At 36.0% G+C, this 17118-nt stretch overlaps 1 protein-coding gene across 3 annotated transcripts in view; it reads left to right on the forward strand.

Moving 5' to 3' along the window:
• The window catches only part of LOC150074989 (ubiquitin carboxyl-terminal hydrolase 47-like), a 486634-nt gene that overhangs the window by 448262 nt on the left and 21254 nt on the right, over nt 1–17118 (forward strand). For all 3 annotated transcript variants that reach the window (XM_090388947.1, XM_090388945.1, XM_090388946.1), the window contains exon 30: nt 5998–6113. In XM_090388947.1, coding sequence (XP_090245073.1) covers nt 5998–6113 — 116 coding nt within the window. The remainder of the gene's footprint in view (nt 1–5997; nt 6114–17118) is intronic.

Consider the following 17118-nt stretch of genomic DNA (forward strand, 5'->3'; position numbering starts at 1 on the left):
ATTGGTATTTTCAAGGTCACAGTAATTCTACCGAGTCAGCCATTTGGATGTTTCCAGGAGATAAAAGAACTACAGCAGTGCCACCTGCTTGTTCAGTGGTAACTAGAAATTCGGCATAAATTGCATAAAATTATTAAATTGTGACATCGCAAGAAGCTTCATCACTGAATAAGAACTACTCCATTTATATGGCTGCGGCAGGTTTAGTAGATCGACAGCTTAAATCCCAAGCCCAGATAAATGGTGAGGGTTGACGTTAGGAAGGGCATCCGGTTGTAAAAACTATGCCAAAACCAATAGATGTGTTCCGGTTAAGAAGTTAATCCAACTAGAGGAGAAGAGGATGTAAAGTGTGAATTGGGAACATTGAATGCCGACCCCATATAACGTGGGAAAAGGCGAAGACAAAGAAGAATTGCTATTCGATATATTCAGAAGATGCTGGCAAGGTGCTGAACTGTCACTCATCACCTGATCATGCACACAGTCAACAACTTTAGTGATGGAACTTTCAGGTATTCCACAGCATGGGTCATCTCCTGAGCTCTCCTTCCCTTGTTTAAACACTGCTTCCCACTTCTTAACTATTGAATAGGAAGAGGACATCCTCCCCCAATATTTGAACCATATTTTCATGAATTCATTTGGTATTAGCTTCTTTTTATTCCAAATATTGGATTACTGCATGGTGACTGATTTTGTCCTTATTTTCTCATTCACTTAGCTTTGTTGACTTCAGAATCTGTAATTAAAAAAAAGACATTATTGAAACTACGTGAAATTTTTGTGAGTTACTATTTGAAATGTTATACATGAAGTACAGAAATTTTTAGCCTGCATTGTACCCTTTCATGTTCAGGCCACAAACTTTTCGAACACCCCTCATATATATGTCTAAACTGGATAATGATTATAAATTACACAAGATGGAAGCATTTTCCATAACTAAATTCAAATTAGAAGACTGACACACTTTGAATGCTTGGCTCCCATCAAATTCTTGGGAGTTTGATATTTACACAAAGTGATTTCCCTGCAACCAACCAGAGACAAGTTCTTCAGTCACATGGCCTTTATAATACTTTTAATCTTTAGCAGTTTTCTCTTTCACACATTCCTTTTGCATGAAAATTTAAATTAAGACTTTCAAAAGTAATTACAAAATTGAAGAAGTTTTTCTAAAATTAAATATATCTTTATGACACTGCAGATACAGTAAATAATTGCCTACAGGGTAAATGTTGCTCTGAGAAGAGACTAACTCGCTATTTCATGAAAAGTAACTGCTACTTCTAGGGTTTTTTTTTTTTTTTTTTTATTTCACCCCTCAGATAAGTTTAGGGCAAGAGAACCTACAGAACATTTCAAATAAATAACAATATACCCCTTCCTATTAAATAATGGCTTTTGGCTAAGGTAAAGAAAGCATGCAAAAGTTTGATGAAATTTACTGGTAAAAGTACTTTGCCGTAACGGCATTTGCATTGTTGCTCGCTCGGTAAACAGACGGTGGGTGTTATCGGTCTGGAATAGAAGTTGAAACCCTCCCAAAGTGGAGGGGGGTAACCAGACCCTGTTTCTTTAAAATCACTAATTGAATTAACTAAATGAATCATGAACAGAGTCATATTGAAGTTCTGGCGTCGTAAAAAATGTTCGTAACGTAACCGATAAACTTTTTCGAAGTTTGCTGTGCTTCTCGTGTGGGCTTCCTGTGCCTTTTTTTTTTTTTTTTTTTCCTTAATAAACAATTTATCCACTAGTCCACTAGTAATTCTAAAGAAAAAAGGTCAGGTTACTCCCTCTACTTCAGGAGGGTTGCAATCTCCCATGGGATTCAACTTCTACTCCTGACCGATAACACCCACTGTATGTTCACTGAGCGAGCACCAATACAAATGCCGTTACGGCAAAGTACTTTTACTGGTAAATTTCATCGAACTTTTGCGTGCTTCTCATGCAGGCTTTCTCTTCACCTGGCTTTTATATCTACACACGCTCGCGCAAACACACACACACACACACGCACACACATACAGTTTGGTATTTGGACAAAGCGAATTCCCTGCAGCCAATCAGAGACAAGTTTCTCATGTGCGTGCATGCGTGTGTGTGGGTTTGGGTGTGTGGTAATATTACTACTATTCACCACTACTTCACTTCCAGTTTCTACTATGCCTTAAACTTCTCTTAGTTCAGGCACTTTGTGTATTTTTTCATTTCCATTTTCACAGACACTTTATTTATGTTACAAACCACACATTAATTATATATACATACATATATATATGTATATATTCACACACAACTTCTGGAAAAAAATTCTCTGCAATATGAGATTGCAGTGTAGTGTATCTTTCCTTTGTAGAAGTACATTAGCATTAATAGAGGCATATGATGTAAGAAAGCAATCACATTTTTTGGCATCAGCCAAAAAAAACCTCCCATTTCACCCATCCATTCACTCCAAATGTTTGTCTAGTTCTACCTTGAACTTATTTAAGTTGTTGACCTCCACTACAACATGTTTGTTCCAACTACCAATCACCCACTGGCTAAAGGTGAATTTGTGCACATCTATTCTACAATTGTCTTTCCTTAATTTGAATTTGTCCCCTCAGGTAAGTAATCTGAGCAAAAGGTAGAATCCCATTAGCATTGAGCTTGCTCAAACCATTCAAGGCCTTATACACCTCAATTAGATCACCTCACAGGTGCCTAGTCTCCAGAAGCTGCAATTTGCAGAACTTAAGCCTTTCTTGGTAACACCAACCCTTTGTTCCACTCACCAATCTCGCTGCCCTTCTCTGTACTCATTCCAGCAGCTATACATCTTTCCTAAAATGAGGCCTCCAGACCTGTATACAGTACTCAAGGTGAAGCCTAACCGCTGCTTTATACAAGGGAACAATTACCCCCTTATCCCTGTTAGCAAAATTCCTGTATATCATTAACAAGACATCATGAGCTACTCTTGCAGCCTTTTTGCACTGCTCAGAAAACTTCATATCTGACTGTACAATTACCCCAGGTCCTTTTTATTCTCCACTACCCTGAGTGTAGTGCCACCCAGTTGATACATTACTCTGGAGTTACTCCTACTCATATGTAGTACTTTACATTTGTGAATGTTAAACTTCAGTTGCCACCTCTCAGCCCATCTGCTCAACTTTTCTAGATCCTGTTGCATGTATTGCTGGTCTCCCTCCCCATTTAAAAAAAAGCACTACTCCAAATGGAGAAATATACATACATCCCATGCCTGATGCAATACTGAGGCAACTCATGATGAAATATCTCCCATGATATGAGGTTGATGTGATGTGTTATTAGCAAATCTACTGTCTGTTTCAGGTAAATACACAAAGAAATTTTTTTACTGCCTTGTATGATATTTCAACGTACAAAAAATAATGCAATAATATTGATAGAATTTAATATGGTATAAATTTTAATACTTTTCAATGAAAGAAATGGCATATGAAACATTATACAATTTTTCTATTAATTTTATTCTATATCTGGCCTCATGCAAAAACACATTGAAATTAAAAAGGCAGTGCAGCAGCCTAAATTTGTAACTGTGAGTAAATCAAGTTTTCTGTGATATACATTCATCTCGTATTGTAGAGGCACTTCACCACAGGTTGCTTAAATAATACATTACACACACACACACTGCAAATAAAAAAATAGCAAGTGCCACTTCCATAAGAAGAGGTATATTGCTATTTATTTGAAAAGTATGCCATTGCTCAGCAGGCCAGTAACCTCAGTTTATATGTAGTAGCTATGAACAAACTAAATTAGCTAGGAAATGCATCAGTGGTAGAGATACTTTAACTATAGCTTGCCTTGGTATTGCACTGTGTACTAGAAATTGTCATTCTGAATTTTTATATTTACTGCTTTTATATTCATTTATATATTGTTGTTACTAATTTATACCCTTATTAGTGTTTTATTCATATTAATGTACTAAGTATATTAATTCATTATATATAATTCATTACATTTTTTTTATCTCGGTTTGAGTGTTTTTGTGCTTGATATTTTATAATGTTTTGTAAAATGTGTTTTATGATTTATCCTCATGCATTGTAATTGGGAACCTTCCTGTACTGTATGAAATTAACATAAAACAAAATAAAAAAATAATAAAAACTACTGTATATTTCCAATAATATTTCTGAATAACAATATTCCTGTTGCTCCATGTAGAGCAGTGATTTTTATTTGAAGTGTGTAGTGTAACTCATGATGTGCCTGCACAATATGAGATTGATGCATTTCATAGCAAACCTGGCACATCTCATATTATGCAAAATTTCATGTTGCTCCAACTGCAGAAAGAATGTCAGTTGCTGTTTTCTGGGATAGTGATAAAATAATCCTTACAAATTGTGTTTCCAAAGCCCTACAGTGACAGGAAACTCATATGAAGAATTTTGAAAAAAAAATTTCTGCCAAAGGAATGTCAATACAGACTGAGAAAAATAAAATTTAACCATTTAAATAAAACTATTTAATTTTAATCTTATTATTATTATTTTATTTAATAATAGGAATAGGAATAATTATATTTAATTTTATAATTATATTTAATTTTATAATTATATTTAATATATAATTATATTTAATTTTATATATAATTTTATTTAATAATAGGAATAGGAACAAATAGGAATAATATATAATTTTCTGTTATCTCTCACTGTGGATGCCCTTTTGTATTCCATGCATTGATTCCACATTTTATTTTTATTTTTTTAAGATTTGAATCATGAAACATTATCATTTTGCCAGCTTACAAATTTCATTGCTCATTTTATTTTTTCATGCATTGTAATTATAATAATACATGGAGAAATAAAAAAATACAATGCGTACATTGTAAATACATTATAATAAGTCATTAAAGAACATGAATGATAAAAAACAAGTTTAAACTGAAAAATTAAATATAAACATTTTTTTTTTATATTTAAATTAACCACAGTGACATTTACACACAGGCATACTAGGTGCATGCCTACGGGCTGCCAACATTTGATGCACCATGAGGCACCAAAAAGTTGAAATGCACATAGAAATACACAAAATATTATAGTAGCAAAATCAAGAAACATGATTTTAGACACTTCATCACTTATAAAATCTGCTATGTATTAAGTGATTTTCTGTACCTCTTTCAAGAAAAATATCTCAATTGTAGCTGAAGTTGTAGCTATGCAAAATAGCTACAGCTTCAGCTCCAAGTGAGAGCTTTAGCTTTGGACTAATTTAAAAAACCTGAGATAAGTTATTGTTTTCTTTCTGTCAATTTAGTAGATTTCCATGTCTTGACAAAAGGGAATAATAATTAAATAAAGTTCTACTACAGTAGGGCTAGATGCTCTGCAATTTTATATTTGAACAATATATCCCATAGTAGAATCAATTTCTGCCAAATTGATTAGATTTCTTTGTAAATTTAAAAGCTTGATGGTATTAATCTGGTCATTTTGTTGTAATTGAATTGCTAATATATCAGTTGACAATATCATGAAAAGCGAATAGATGGTTCTAGCTTATCTCAATGAGCTAAGCTATAACCATCTAATTATCCCAAGTCAGTCGAGCTGGATGACTTCAGTCACTCACTGAATAGCCATCTCTGCCAAATGGTATTTTTTGTAGGTGCATTATGTAAACCAAACTCTGTTCACAATTTTCTCTATACTTTTACCAGAATTATTATTTTTGTAGCACTGTTTCAAAGTAAATACTTTCTACTATTTTCTACTAGGATATTGTGGTTAAAATGGCATAACTCCAAATATGTACACAGAACCTTTTAAATTTCCAGTTTTGGCCTGCAGATCTAAAAAAATTAATGCAACTGAAATGGTTTAATGAATAAAAATCATCCCTATAATGTATTGTACATATTGTATTGCCTTACCTTGCCTTGTAGTGTAATTTTTTTTTTTTTTTTTTTTTTATTTCTCTCTTCAGTTGCCGGCTTAGGAAAAAAAGCTGGAAAAGTCCAGGAACAATATATTTAGATAATCAGCGTTTCGAAGAAGATATTATCTCTCCTAATTGGGAAGTATTTCTTGAAGTGTTGAAGGGTAAGGCATTGTATATTTTACCTGTGCACCAACTATCCGATTACTTACTATTTGAAGTACCCAGCTTTGCATTGATTTCAGTAATCACAATTACTAAATTTCTGTATACATGTTTAGTAATTATCTATTTTATTTTTGTGATATAGCCCTGAAAACCTGAGTTCCTTTTATGAAAGTTATAAACATTTAAATGTATTAAAAAACTTAATTACAAAGGATTTCTATGCTTTCTTCTGTTAGCATTAGCAATAGTAGTGGCATATGATGCAAGAATTTCACCCATCCATTCCCAATAAAAGTTTGTCTAATTCTTCCTTGAATTTATTTAAGGTATCAGCTTCCACAATGGCAGATGAAAGTTTGTTCCAGTAATCTACCCCTTGCTGGCTAAAGCCACAAGTCTATTCTGCAACCGTCTTTTCTTAGTTTAAATTTATTCCCCCTCAAGTGTGTAATCTGAGCAAGAGAAGGAATCCAATCAGCATTCAAAGTCCTAACACCTCAGTCCTATCACATCACAAATCGCTAGTCTCCAAATGCTGCAATTTGCAGAACTGAAGCTTTTCTTGCTAAGAGCATCCATCCCCTTTGTCCCTCCCCCTACCAATCTCATTGCCCTTTTCTGTACCCATTCCAGCAGCTCTACATCCTTCCTAAAATGAGGCCTCCACACCTGAATTCAGTTCTCAAGATGTGGCCTGCCCATTGCCTTATACAATAGTCAGGCCACATCTGACCGGACCATTGCGTTATACAATGAGATAATCACCTCCTTATCTCTGCTAGCAAAATTCCTATATATCATTGACAAACCTGGCAGCCTATCTGCATTTCTCAGAGAACTTCATATTAGACTGCACAATTACCCCAGTTCTTTTTCACCTTCCATTACCCTGAGTATAGTACCACACAGGCTAATCTATATTTGCTTTACATTTATTGCTATATTTGAATTGTTTGTTTGTTTGTTATTTTGTTTTTAGGAGCATTAGCAACTAAGGCCATATTGCTCCGGGATATGCAGTGGTCATTCCCTGACCTTTCCGCATCCTCTGTATTTGGTGGTGATGGGCTCGAACCCCGGTCTAATCAAGAAGCGTGTGCTACGCACTGCTGCTCCTTCCCACCTGGCTATGGAGGCGCCGTATATTTGAATTGAAATTGTCATGAAAGTAATGACATATTGTGGAAATGTCAAAAGTTTCTCTTTATTAATTCATGCTGAGTTAATTCGGCTTGCACAATTTTTTATCCCTTTCATGCTCATCAACTGCCTGTTCACTCAGCTGGAACTTAGCCTAGCTTCAGAGAAAAATGTTTCCTTTTATTTCTTTATTAAAAATTCAATAAATTGCCATTACTTGTTAAACAAACAGGAAAAATGCAATTTCAAGTGTGAATCATTCCATTAAGACCTAACTCTTAGTATAGTAGAGTTTTACAATTCTGACCAAAAAAAAAATGGAAAAAAAGATGTTGCATATTGCAGATGATTTCATTTGACTCTTTACAAAATAATAATAATAATATTAAAAAATTACGATGTGTATGTGTTTGTACACTTTCTACTGAAAAAGCATTAGTTTTTTTGTGCAACACATTACCATTCTAATTTTCATACTTGCTATTTTATCCTGTCTTTTGTTGTTTCAGGTTTGCTACAGTTTTTGTTGTTGTTGTTGTGTATGCAAAGATATTTTGAATTTTAGTGCTGAGTAGCATTATCCGAGGGTGATGAATGTGATTTCTCTAAAGAATTAAAGCATAACATTTGAAGCGCCTCCGTAGCCAGGTGGGAAGGAGCAGCAGTGTGTAACACATGCTTCTTGATTAGACTGGGGTTCGAGCCCATCACCACCAAATACGGAGGATGCGGAAAGGTTAAGGGAATGACCACCACATATCCCAGAACAATATGGCCTTAGTTGCTAATGCTCCTAAAAACCAAATAACAAACAACAAACAATAACATTTGAATAAAATGTGATAAAGAAAAATCACAAAAAAAAAAAAAAACTGTTAGTGTCCATTTTATATTGCATGCAAAATAAAAAATAAAACGTTCCACTCGTAACACACTGTTTTTTAAAATCATATTATCATATCTTCTTGGATTTCCATTTGTTTTTGTGTGTGTGTGTACACTGAGTGATCACTGAATTATGACCACCACTATGTAAACTGAATATATCTTGTTGACCACGTGAGGTATGAGAGTGTGGAGTTAGTTGACCTACGTAGCATAGATAAAGTGTCAGTGGTTCAATAGGTAGTAAAATTCCAAGCATGATGGGTAAAAGGAAGGATTTATTGGACTTTGATAAAGGACAGATTGTGGTTGCTCGACGAGCTGGTGCCTTGATTTTCCAAATGGCTGAACTGGTGGAGTGTTCAAGAGCTGCCGTAGTTAAAGTGTACCAGGACTGGTGTCAAAATGGTCAAACAACCACCCGACGGCAAAACTGCAAAGGTCACCAAAAGGTTGATGTTAGAGGTGAGCACTAGGTCCGACCACTCATACAGGCAAACAAGCGCAGCACTGTTGAAGAGTTGACTACCCAATACAACATAGGCCAACCTGGAACAATATCTGGTATGACCATGCATTGCACGCTCGCACATATAGGCTATACCAGCAAACAACCCCTGTGGCATCCTCTCCTAACCAAGGGCCGACCGGGCTAGCCGGGTGGGTAAAGTACCTGCCCGGAAACCCAAAGGTCGCGGGTTCGATTCCCGCCTCGGGCTTGGATCAAAGTACTGCAAAAACCTTGGGAGGTGCAATATGGCCACAGAAGCCGATGCGCGAATAACTACCAAATCAATCAAATCAAAAATCCTAACCAAGGTTTATCAGCATAAAAGACTCGCCTGGTGCAAAGAGCATGCAAGTTGGATGTTAGTATTAGTATTAGTAACGGCCGTATGGTGTGCAAGAAAGCCTATGGCTTATGCTGCACCAGCCAAAAAAAAAAAAATAAAAAAAAATCCGAACAAAACAATGATAAAAACAAAAATTAAATAAATAAATAATAATAATTAATAAATAAATAAAAATAATAAAATGAAATTAAAAATTAAATAAAAAGGAAATTAATCCTATCATCCTATGCGCTTCCCTTACCCGAAAGTACTATCCAGATGACCTTTGAATTTCCCCAAACTGTCGGCCTCTACCACCCATGAAGGCAACTTATTCCAGTAATTTATAACTCGCTGGCTAAAATAAAACTTCCTGCAGTCCAATCTAAACATTTCCCCGCGTAACTTGAATTTATGTCCCCTAGTTCTAGCATCATTTATAATCTTGAAAATTTTGTCCTCATTCATTTTACTGATGCCTCTCAGAGCCTTAAACACCTCAATCAAATCTCCTCTAAGGTGTCTAGTTTCCAAACTCTGCAACCCACATATTCGAAGTCTTTCTTCATAAGGACGCCCTTTTGCCGATCTCACCAGGCGAGTTACCCTTCTTTGCACCCTTTCAAGAAGCTCGATGTCTTTCTTTAGGTGCGGTCTCCATACTTGAACACAGTATTCCAAGTGTGGTCTAACATAGGCCTTATATAATGGGATTATCACGTCCCTATCTCTACTTGCAAAAGTTCGATAGATCATCGATAGGACACCATGGGCCTTCCTTGCAACCTGTTTACAATGCTCAGAGAATTTCATGTCTGACCGTATCGTAACACCCAAGTCCCTTTCCTCCAGTACTGGGTTTAGTTGAGCTCCACCAAGTGAATAAGTTATTTTGGGATTACTGTTTCCCAGGTGTAATACCTTACACTTTGTTGGATTAAAGCACAGCTGCCATTTTTCTGACCATTCTTGAAGTCTATCTAGGTCTCTCTGAAGAAGCTCAGCTTGACAGTGATCATTAACTACTCTACCAATTTTAACATCATCTGTTAGAAGACTGGAAGAAGGTGTGTTGGTCAGATGAATCATGTTATTTACTCCACACCGTGGATAGTCGTGTACAGATTTGGCATCAACAATATGAGGCTCTTGATCCATCATGTATGGTGTGAGGCATGTTTCACTGGCAGGGACTTGGACCCCTGGTGCATGTGGAACAACGTATCAGTGGTCTCCGCTATCTTCAACTGCTTGCTCACTGTGTACACCCACTATGTTACACTTTTTTCCCAAATTGCGATGGTGTCTTCCAAGATGACAGTGCGTCAAGCCATTGGGCACGTTGTGCAGGGTTTGAGGAACACAGTTCTGACCTCCAGCATATTGATTGGCTTCCAAACTCCCCCGATATCAATCCCATAGAGCACTTGTGGGACACTATGGAAAGCATATCAGGCGTCTGGATACACCAATCACCTCCATACCTGCATTGCTGACCGCATTACACACAGCTTGGTTGGCCATACCTCCCGAACGCTTCCGACATCTTGTTGAATCAATACCATGTCGGATAGCTGCTGTACTGAGGGCACAAGGAGGACCTATGAAGTATTAGGTAGGTGGTCATAATTCAGTTATCATTCAGCATGTAATATATATATATATATATATTAGAATAATGAAATAGTTGGAAAAGGTAGTAAAAAATTAAGAAAATTTAAGAAATTAAGCAATCATCAGAGGCAGCAAAATGCACATTCCTCTACATAATGCCCGAAATATAACTAATATTAAATATAAAATCAAAACTAATGCCAGTAGCATGGCAAAACTATTGAGCGAAAATAATAAATTAAACATAATAATTAAATCAACAGGGAGGGAGAAGAAAAAGTAACAAGACTAAAAATTGTAGCAGAAGTTCTCCAAATAATTTAGAAAATCCAATTAAGAATCATAAAAATTCATTTAATTTTAGGGCCAATTACATAAAAATTTAACAATGTCACTTGTAAAGTGCCAGTTCCAAATTGCGTGAAATATCACAATGTGATATTGTTTGATGTGCTAATGCTGCATCCATACCATCATCTATAGTACTTTATTTGTCTATATAAGCTGGTTTAACTTGCATTGTGTCAGTGGTGTGGCTCTGCTCTGGAGTGCTAGTCTGTTCTATATTTTTATTTTTCGCTTCATAAGGACCACCGTTATTCAAAATCCTGTGCATTGGCGATTCGATCGGGGGATCGGATGGTGGACTGATACTTTGATTGTTGCGGAAATTTGTCTAATGATTGAAATGCAGCGATTCCCTGACCATTATTGGCCTTGGTCCACTGTCAATATGGGGCATAATGGTCAGTCTCATTTTGTTAATTTGGTTTTATTTTATTGTAGTTAGTATAGTCTCTATTTGTGATATTTCAGAAAATTTAGAACTGGCACATTGCAAAGATGACACCATTAAATTTTTATTTGTAAAATAATAAGAGAAGTTTACCTCAGTATAGTACGTAGAACATTTCCGTATGATACTCTCCAGAAATTAAAACGAAAAAATCGAAAAACTTACATTAGAGTAACGAATAATTTAAAAAAATAATTAAAAATCAATTTAACGCAATTAAAAATAAGAAAATTAATTGAAAGAATTTAATGAAAAAAATTGCAAAACGATTTTCCTTCCTGAAGCTAACAACGCTTTTTGACCGTTATGTCGTGATCACAGGAATGAAAATTACCGAATAGGAGTGAGTATGAAACTTAAATAGAGATTATTTGCCTTCGCGCATGTGCATAAAAGCCCAAGAATCGGAGATGAGATATGGCCGACGAACATTAATAGAATTTTCGTGTAATTTAATTTCTACGGTTTCTGCAATTAATAGTCGCGTATAATTACGTTCAAAACTAAGTATTTTGGCCTTGTTAAATAAAAAAGTATGTTTTTCATTAACAGCGTGAAAGGCTAATTCTGATGCTGCTGAATGAGAAGCAAGAACTGAGACCGCATGTTGATTAACACAAATATTCAACGGAAAACGCGTTGAACCCTGGTAAGACGAGTCACAATCACCGCAAGAAATGTTGTATACCAGGTCATTAATTTGTGTTGTGAACGAGGAAAGGACTGAGCAATTATTCAGTATAGTGTGTAATTTCCATATTGGCCTGGCCACAATTTTAAATTTGGTATCTTTAAAGAATCTGTTAAGCTGTTTGTGCCGCTGTTCAACATATGGGACAGAAATAAAGTATTTTTTGATATTACTATTGTTGGTTGGTGTAGTATTTTGTATCCTATCCTTAGCCGGTACCCTAATTCGGTTTATTGTAGCAAGGGGATAACCCCTGTTTAAGAATCTACTGGTTAATATTTATATTTCTGAGCCCAAAGCAGATTCCGTCGTTGAATATTTGTAGGCATTTAGAAATTGATTAAAGATAATCAATCTTTTGTAGGTGAATGGGTGATAGCTGCTATAATGTAGAAGCATACCCGTGTTTGTAGGTTTTCGATAGGTGTTAAATTGGATTTTATTCGAGTCCCGAGTAAGCGTGAAATTTAGAAAATTTAATGACTTTGTATCCGTATCCTCCCTTTCCAATGTAAATTTGAGCCTAGAATGAATTAATGAACTAGAATGAATTAAACGAATGTAAAATGTCTTGGATAGTACTACTATCATTAATAACTAGAACATCGTCTAAATACCTCCCATAGTATGTGATACAGGGTCGAAAAGGCATCAAATGTATATGCTCAATCGTTGAGAGATAGATCTCCGATATTAAGCCACTCGGGCTCAATCCCATTGGCAAACCAAAAATTTGTTTGTACACTTTGTCTCGAAAGGTGATATAATTGGCCTCAACTAACAGTTTAATTAAGTGAAAAATTTCCTTAATAGGAAGCTTCGTATAATTAATCGGTATCGAGTTATTATTTAACATATCCCAAATAATATCTGTTTATTCAACATTTACATTTGTGTATAATGATGTAACATCTAGTGAGAATAAATTGTCATTGTCGCCAAGTCTACAATCCTTAAGTTTGTTAAATAATGTATCATAGTTCTTAATCCCAAATTGTATAATCTGTCTAAAGGGTTTTATAATGCTATATACATGTGTAGCTAAGGTAGAAAATGCCCAGTTTCTGTAGGAAACCATAGGCCGAATAGCAAATCCAGTCTTGTGTAATTTTACCTGACTGAAAAATGCAGGAATAAGAAAGAGAAGAATGATGATATCCAGCTCAGGACACCCAGGGTCCTGAGCTGGATATCATCATTCTTCTCTTTCTTGGTGATTCCCTTCTACTTTTGACACTCTCTCTCTCTCTCTCTCTGGGTAAGGGAACTTTTTTTTTTCCTGGTGCAGCATAAGCCTCAGGCTTCCTTGCACCATATGGCTATTAATAGTAATTAATAATAATGTTCTGGCTTCAATTCCTTTAACTGAGCCATATGTAGTTGGTTTTTCGATACAGGGTTAACGGTTTATTGTATTGATTGACTAAATTGGTAAATAGTGCCGGGTCTACTTCGAGATAAGTGGAGGTATCTGAAACAACTGATTCTAACTTATTAATATAATCAGGTTTATCGAGTATTACCACTGTATCTCCTTTATCTGCCCTCTGTATAATAATGTCTTTATTTTCCCGAAGTTCAAGTAAAGCTGAACTGTAATGTGTATTCAGTTTAGAAAGTTGTTTCTTTTATGTTATTCACCACTTGGTTAACTTGTTGAATAAATAAATCTTTTTGTGGAACATTATGAAGTCCAAATTCAATATCAATTACGCACTGTTTTTAGGTAGTTTTCGAGGTGGTAAATTATAATTTAATCCTTTGGTTAAAAGTGAAATCTGGTCCTGCGATAGTATATGAGGACAAATTTGTAACCTGTTGATACGTCGGTTCATTGAATGCTGGGGAGGGGTGTTCGCAAGCTAGCTGACGTATTCTGTGGTAGCACGTTGTGTGTATGCGGGGGGGTCACCCAACTTGTATGCACTTGGTCGCATCCAGCGACAATGAGTTAGAATTCGTATGAACATGTCTTAACCCTCCCAATAATGTTTGTAATTTGTTAACATGTCTGTTTTTTATATCTGTAGCCTGTGCGTAAGACACTATTTTATTCTTTATCTAAATTTATCAATTCAGCTTGTAATATCTTTAAGTTGGCAAAGGAGATATACCTTGTCACTAACATTTTGGAGTTTTTCACATTTAAAATTCTTCTTTCATTCTTTGTACTTTAATACTTTATATATATATATATATAGATCGACTTTTTTATTTCCATAAATCAGCATTTAGTTGTGAATACTCTAATATATCATGTGATCATATATATTTCTATCAGAAATTTGCTAATCTTGCACATCATGGTGCAAGATTAGCAAATATTGCATCAACAGCCTTAGCTGTTGATGCAAACCTAACAAGCCATAAACATTTAAGGGGGGGTGACATCTAAGATGTTATTATATGTTACTTCAAATTCAGACTGGAATATTTGTTTTATAACCATGTCCATAGTGCAGAAGGGAAAAAGAGTTTATGTATATAGGAAATTAATGATATTAGGAATAGGAGACCGGTGGAATTACTTAACAAGTACAGGTCACTGTTGGAAAAAAGCCGTGAATTAGGGTTGAATTTAAAAGTGTCTGCAATTCTGCCCAGACATGATAGGAGGGAGTATATGATGAGAGCCTTGTCAATGAATTCAGCCATGGAAAGATTGTGCAAGGCTTAAGGGGTAGAATTTTTTTCAGCCAGGTCTGTGCTTGTTAACAGGAGACACTGCTTCTACAGGGATGGGATACGCTTAAATAGAAAGGGTGCAAGAATATTTGCTGATGCTATCGAGGCAGTGTTAGGTGGGTCAGAAAACTGCTAGCTTGGGGGGGGGTTATAAGGGCTAATAGATTAACAATAGCCACTGGCAGAGGTGAAAGTGATTCTTGCACTGCTTCTATTGGAATGAGCACCAGCCTGGAAAACAAGATGCAGGGTATTTCAGAGACTGCTGGGAGTCATTGCAGTACAAGTTAAAACATGGGTTGTGTTAGGGTAGCTAAGAATAGGAACAGGTGCATGTATACTTGCGTATACACCAATGCTATGAGTTTGGTAAATAAATTTGATGAATTTGAGGTATTGCTCAAAACATCAAAGGCAGATATTGTGGGGATATCAGAGACGTGGTGTCACTCAGATATAAGGAATGCAGAACTGGAATTTGGGGAGTACAATGTGTACAGGAAGGATAGACAGGATAGTAAGGGAAGAGAGGTTATGCTATTAGTTAAGAAACACAAAATCCAAGGAAGTGAAGTCAGTCGACATCTCTGGACAGTGCAGTGTCGAGTCAGTTTGTGTAACATAAGCATTGGGAAATCAAAATTGAGAGTAGTGTGTTATAGGCCTAATGACTCTGAGTATAATAAGAAAATGTGCAGGGAAATAGAGTGGGCCAGAGAGTCATATAATGGAGGATTTTAATTTCCCGGATATCAAGTGGAATTTGTGGGTTGGTCACTCACAAACTAGCAAGGCTTTTGTGGATTTATTGGATGATTGTTTTCTACATCAACATGTTCAGGAGGCAAATAGAGGGAATAATACTCTTGGTCTGATTATCAGTAGTGATTCTTCATTCAAGGGTTTTTGTTTTCGTAAAGGCGACTACTGTGGTCTGAGACAGTATTTAAATTCTATATGGTGGGACCAACTGATGATGGTACCAACAGCAAATTCAAAATGGGAGGCATTTAAAGAATTTATCTTGGAAGCTACTAGGCTTTACATACCAACTAAGAAATATTGTTCAAGGTTTAGGCCTAACTGGATGTCAGATGAACTAATGAGACATATGGCAGAGAAGAAAAATGCATGGAATACATATAAATTAATGGGTGACATGGAAGCCTATGATAGATATAAGCTGGTCTGTAACCAAGTCACAAAGGAGATTAGGCAGGCAAGGGCAGATTATGAGAAATCTTTGGCAAAGGATGCAAAGAGTTCTTTTGATATGTAAACACTAGAAGGAAAGGGATGAATCAGATTAGTCCATGGATATTGATGGTTCAACTGTTGATGATCCTGCTCAGGTGGCTAACAAACTAAATGAGTATTTTGCATCTACATTCACACATGAGGAGTTATTCAGGGAGGGGAATGCCAGAAGTGAATTAAACTCTGCAGGGAGCTAGATGATTTTGTAATAACTGAGAGGAAAGTGGAGGAGAAATTGTTAAAGATAAACATAAAAAAGGCACCTGGGGTGGATGGGATCTATCCAGTTATATTAAAGGAGACAGCAAAGGAAGTAAGCAAACCCTTAGTCATAATTATTCACAAAGGAGGATTAAAGGCTGACACAAGTAATTATAGACGTGTGAGTTTAACTTCTGTTCCAGGAAAATTAATGGCGGCACTGGTTAAAGAAGCACTGCAGGATCATCTAGACAAGACTTCAGTTATAGCTCGGACACTGCATTTTTTTTTTTTTTTTTTTTTTTTTATGAAAACCCCAAACACGAAAGGTATCAAAACCTATAATACTTAGTACCGTGCATGGGTTTAAGGAGAAGTATGGGGGGGGGGGTTGCCGGAAACTTTGCTCTAGAGACTAAACATGGGTTTCACCACTTCAAGCCTCCAAAAAGCAAAGTGGTGGTATTTCAGGGAAAGTCTTTCCTGACCAATTTGATTGGATACTATGGTGTGGTCACAAAGGAACTGGATGCAGGGAATAACTTTGATATCATATATTTGGATCTTAGAAAGGCATTTGATACTGTTGCACATGGAAAACTGCTGCACAAATTGGAGCAGTGTAGCATTGGAGGCAAATTGCTGCTATGGAAAAAGGGATGGTTAAGTGGGAGAAGACAGAGAGTGGTAATCAATGGACACTGCTGACTGTGGACTAATGTTATTAGTGGAGTCCCTCAGGGTTCAGTGTTGGGTCCATTGTTGTTTTCTGTATTTATAAATGATATTGGTGATGGTATATCAAGATTAATGTCCAAGTTTGCAGATGATACGAAGGTTGGCAGGGTTGTTAAGGACACTAATGATAGTACGCTGCTGCAACAGGATCTAGAAAAGTT

Source organism: Mastigoproctus giganteus, chromosome 14 (assembly GCF_048544385.1).
Source record: "Mastigoproctus giganteus isolate SK-2022 chromosome 14, ASM4854438v1, whole genome shotgun sequence".
NCBI classification, from domain to species: domain Eukaryota; kingdom Metazoa; phylum Arthropoda; class Arachnida; order Uropygi; family Thelyphonidae; genus Mastigoproctus; species Mastigoproctus giganteus.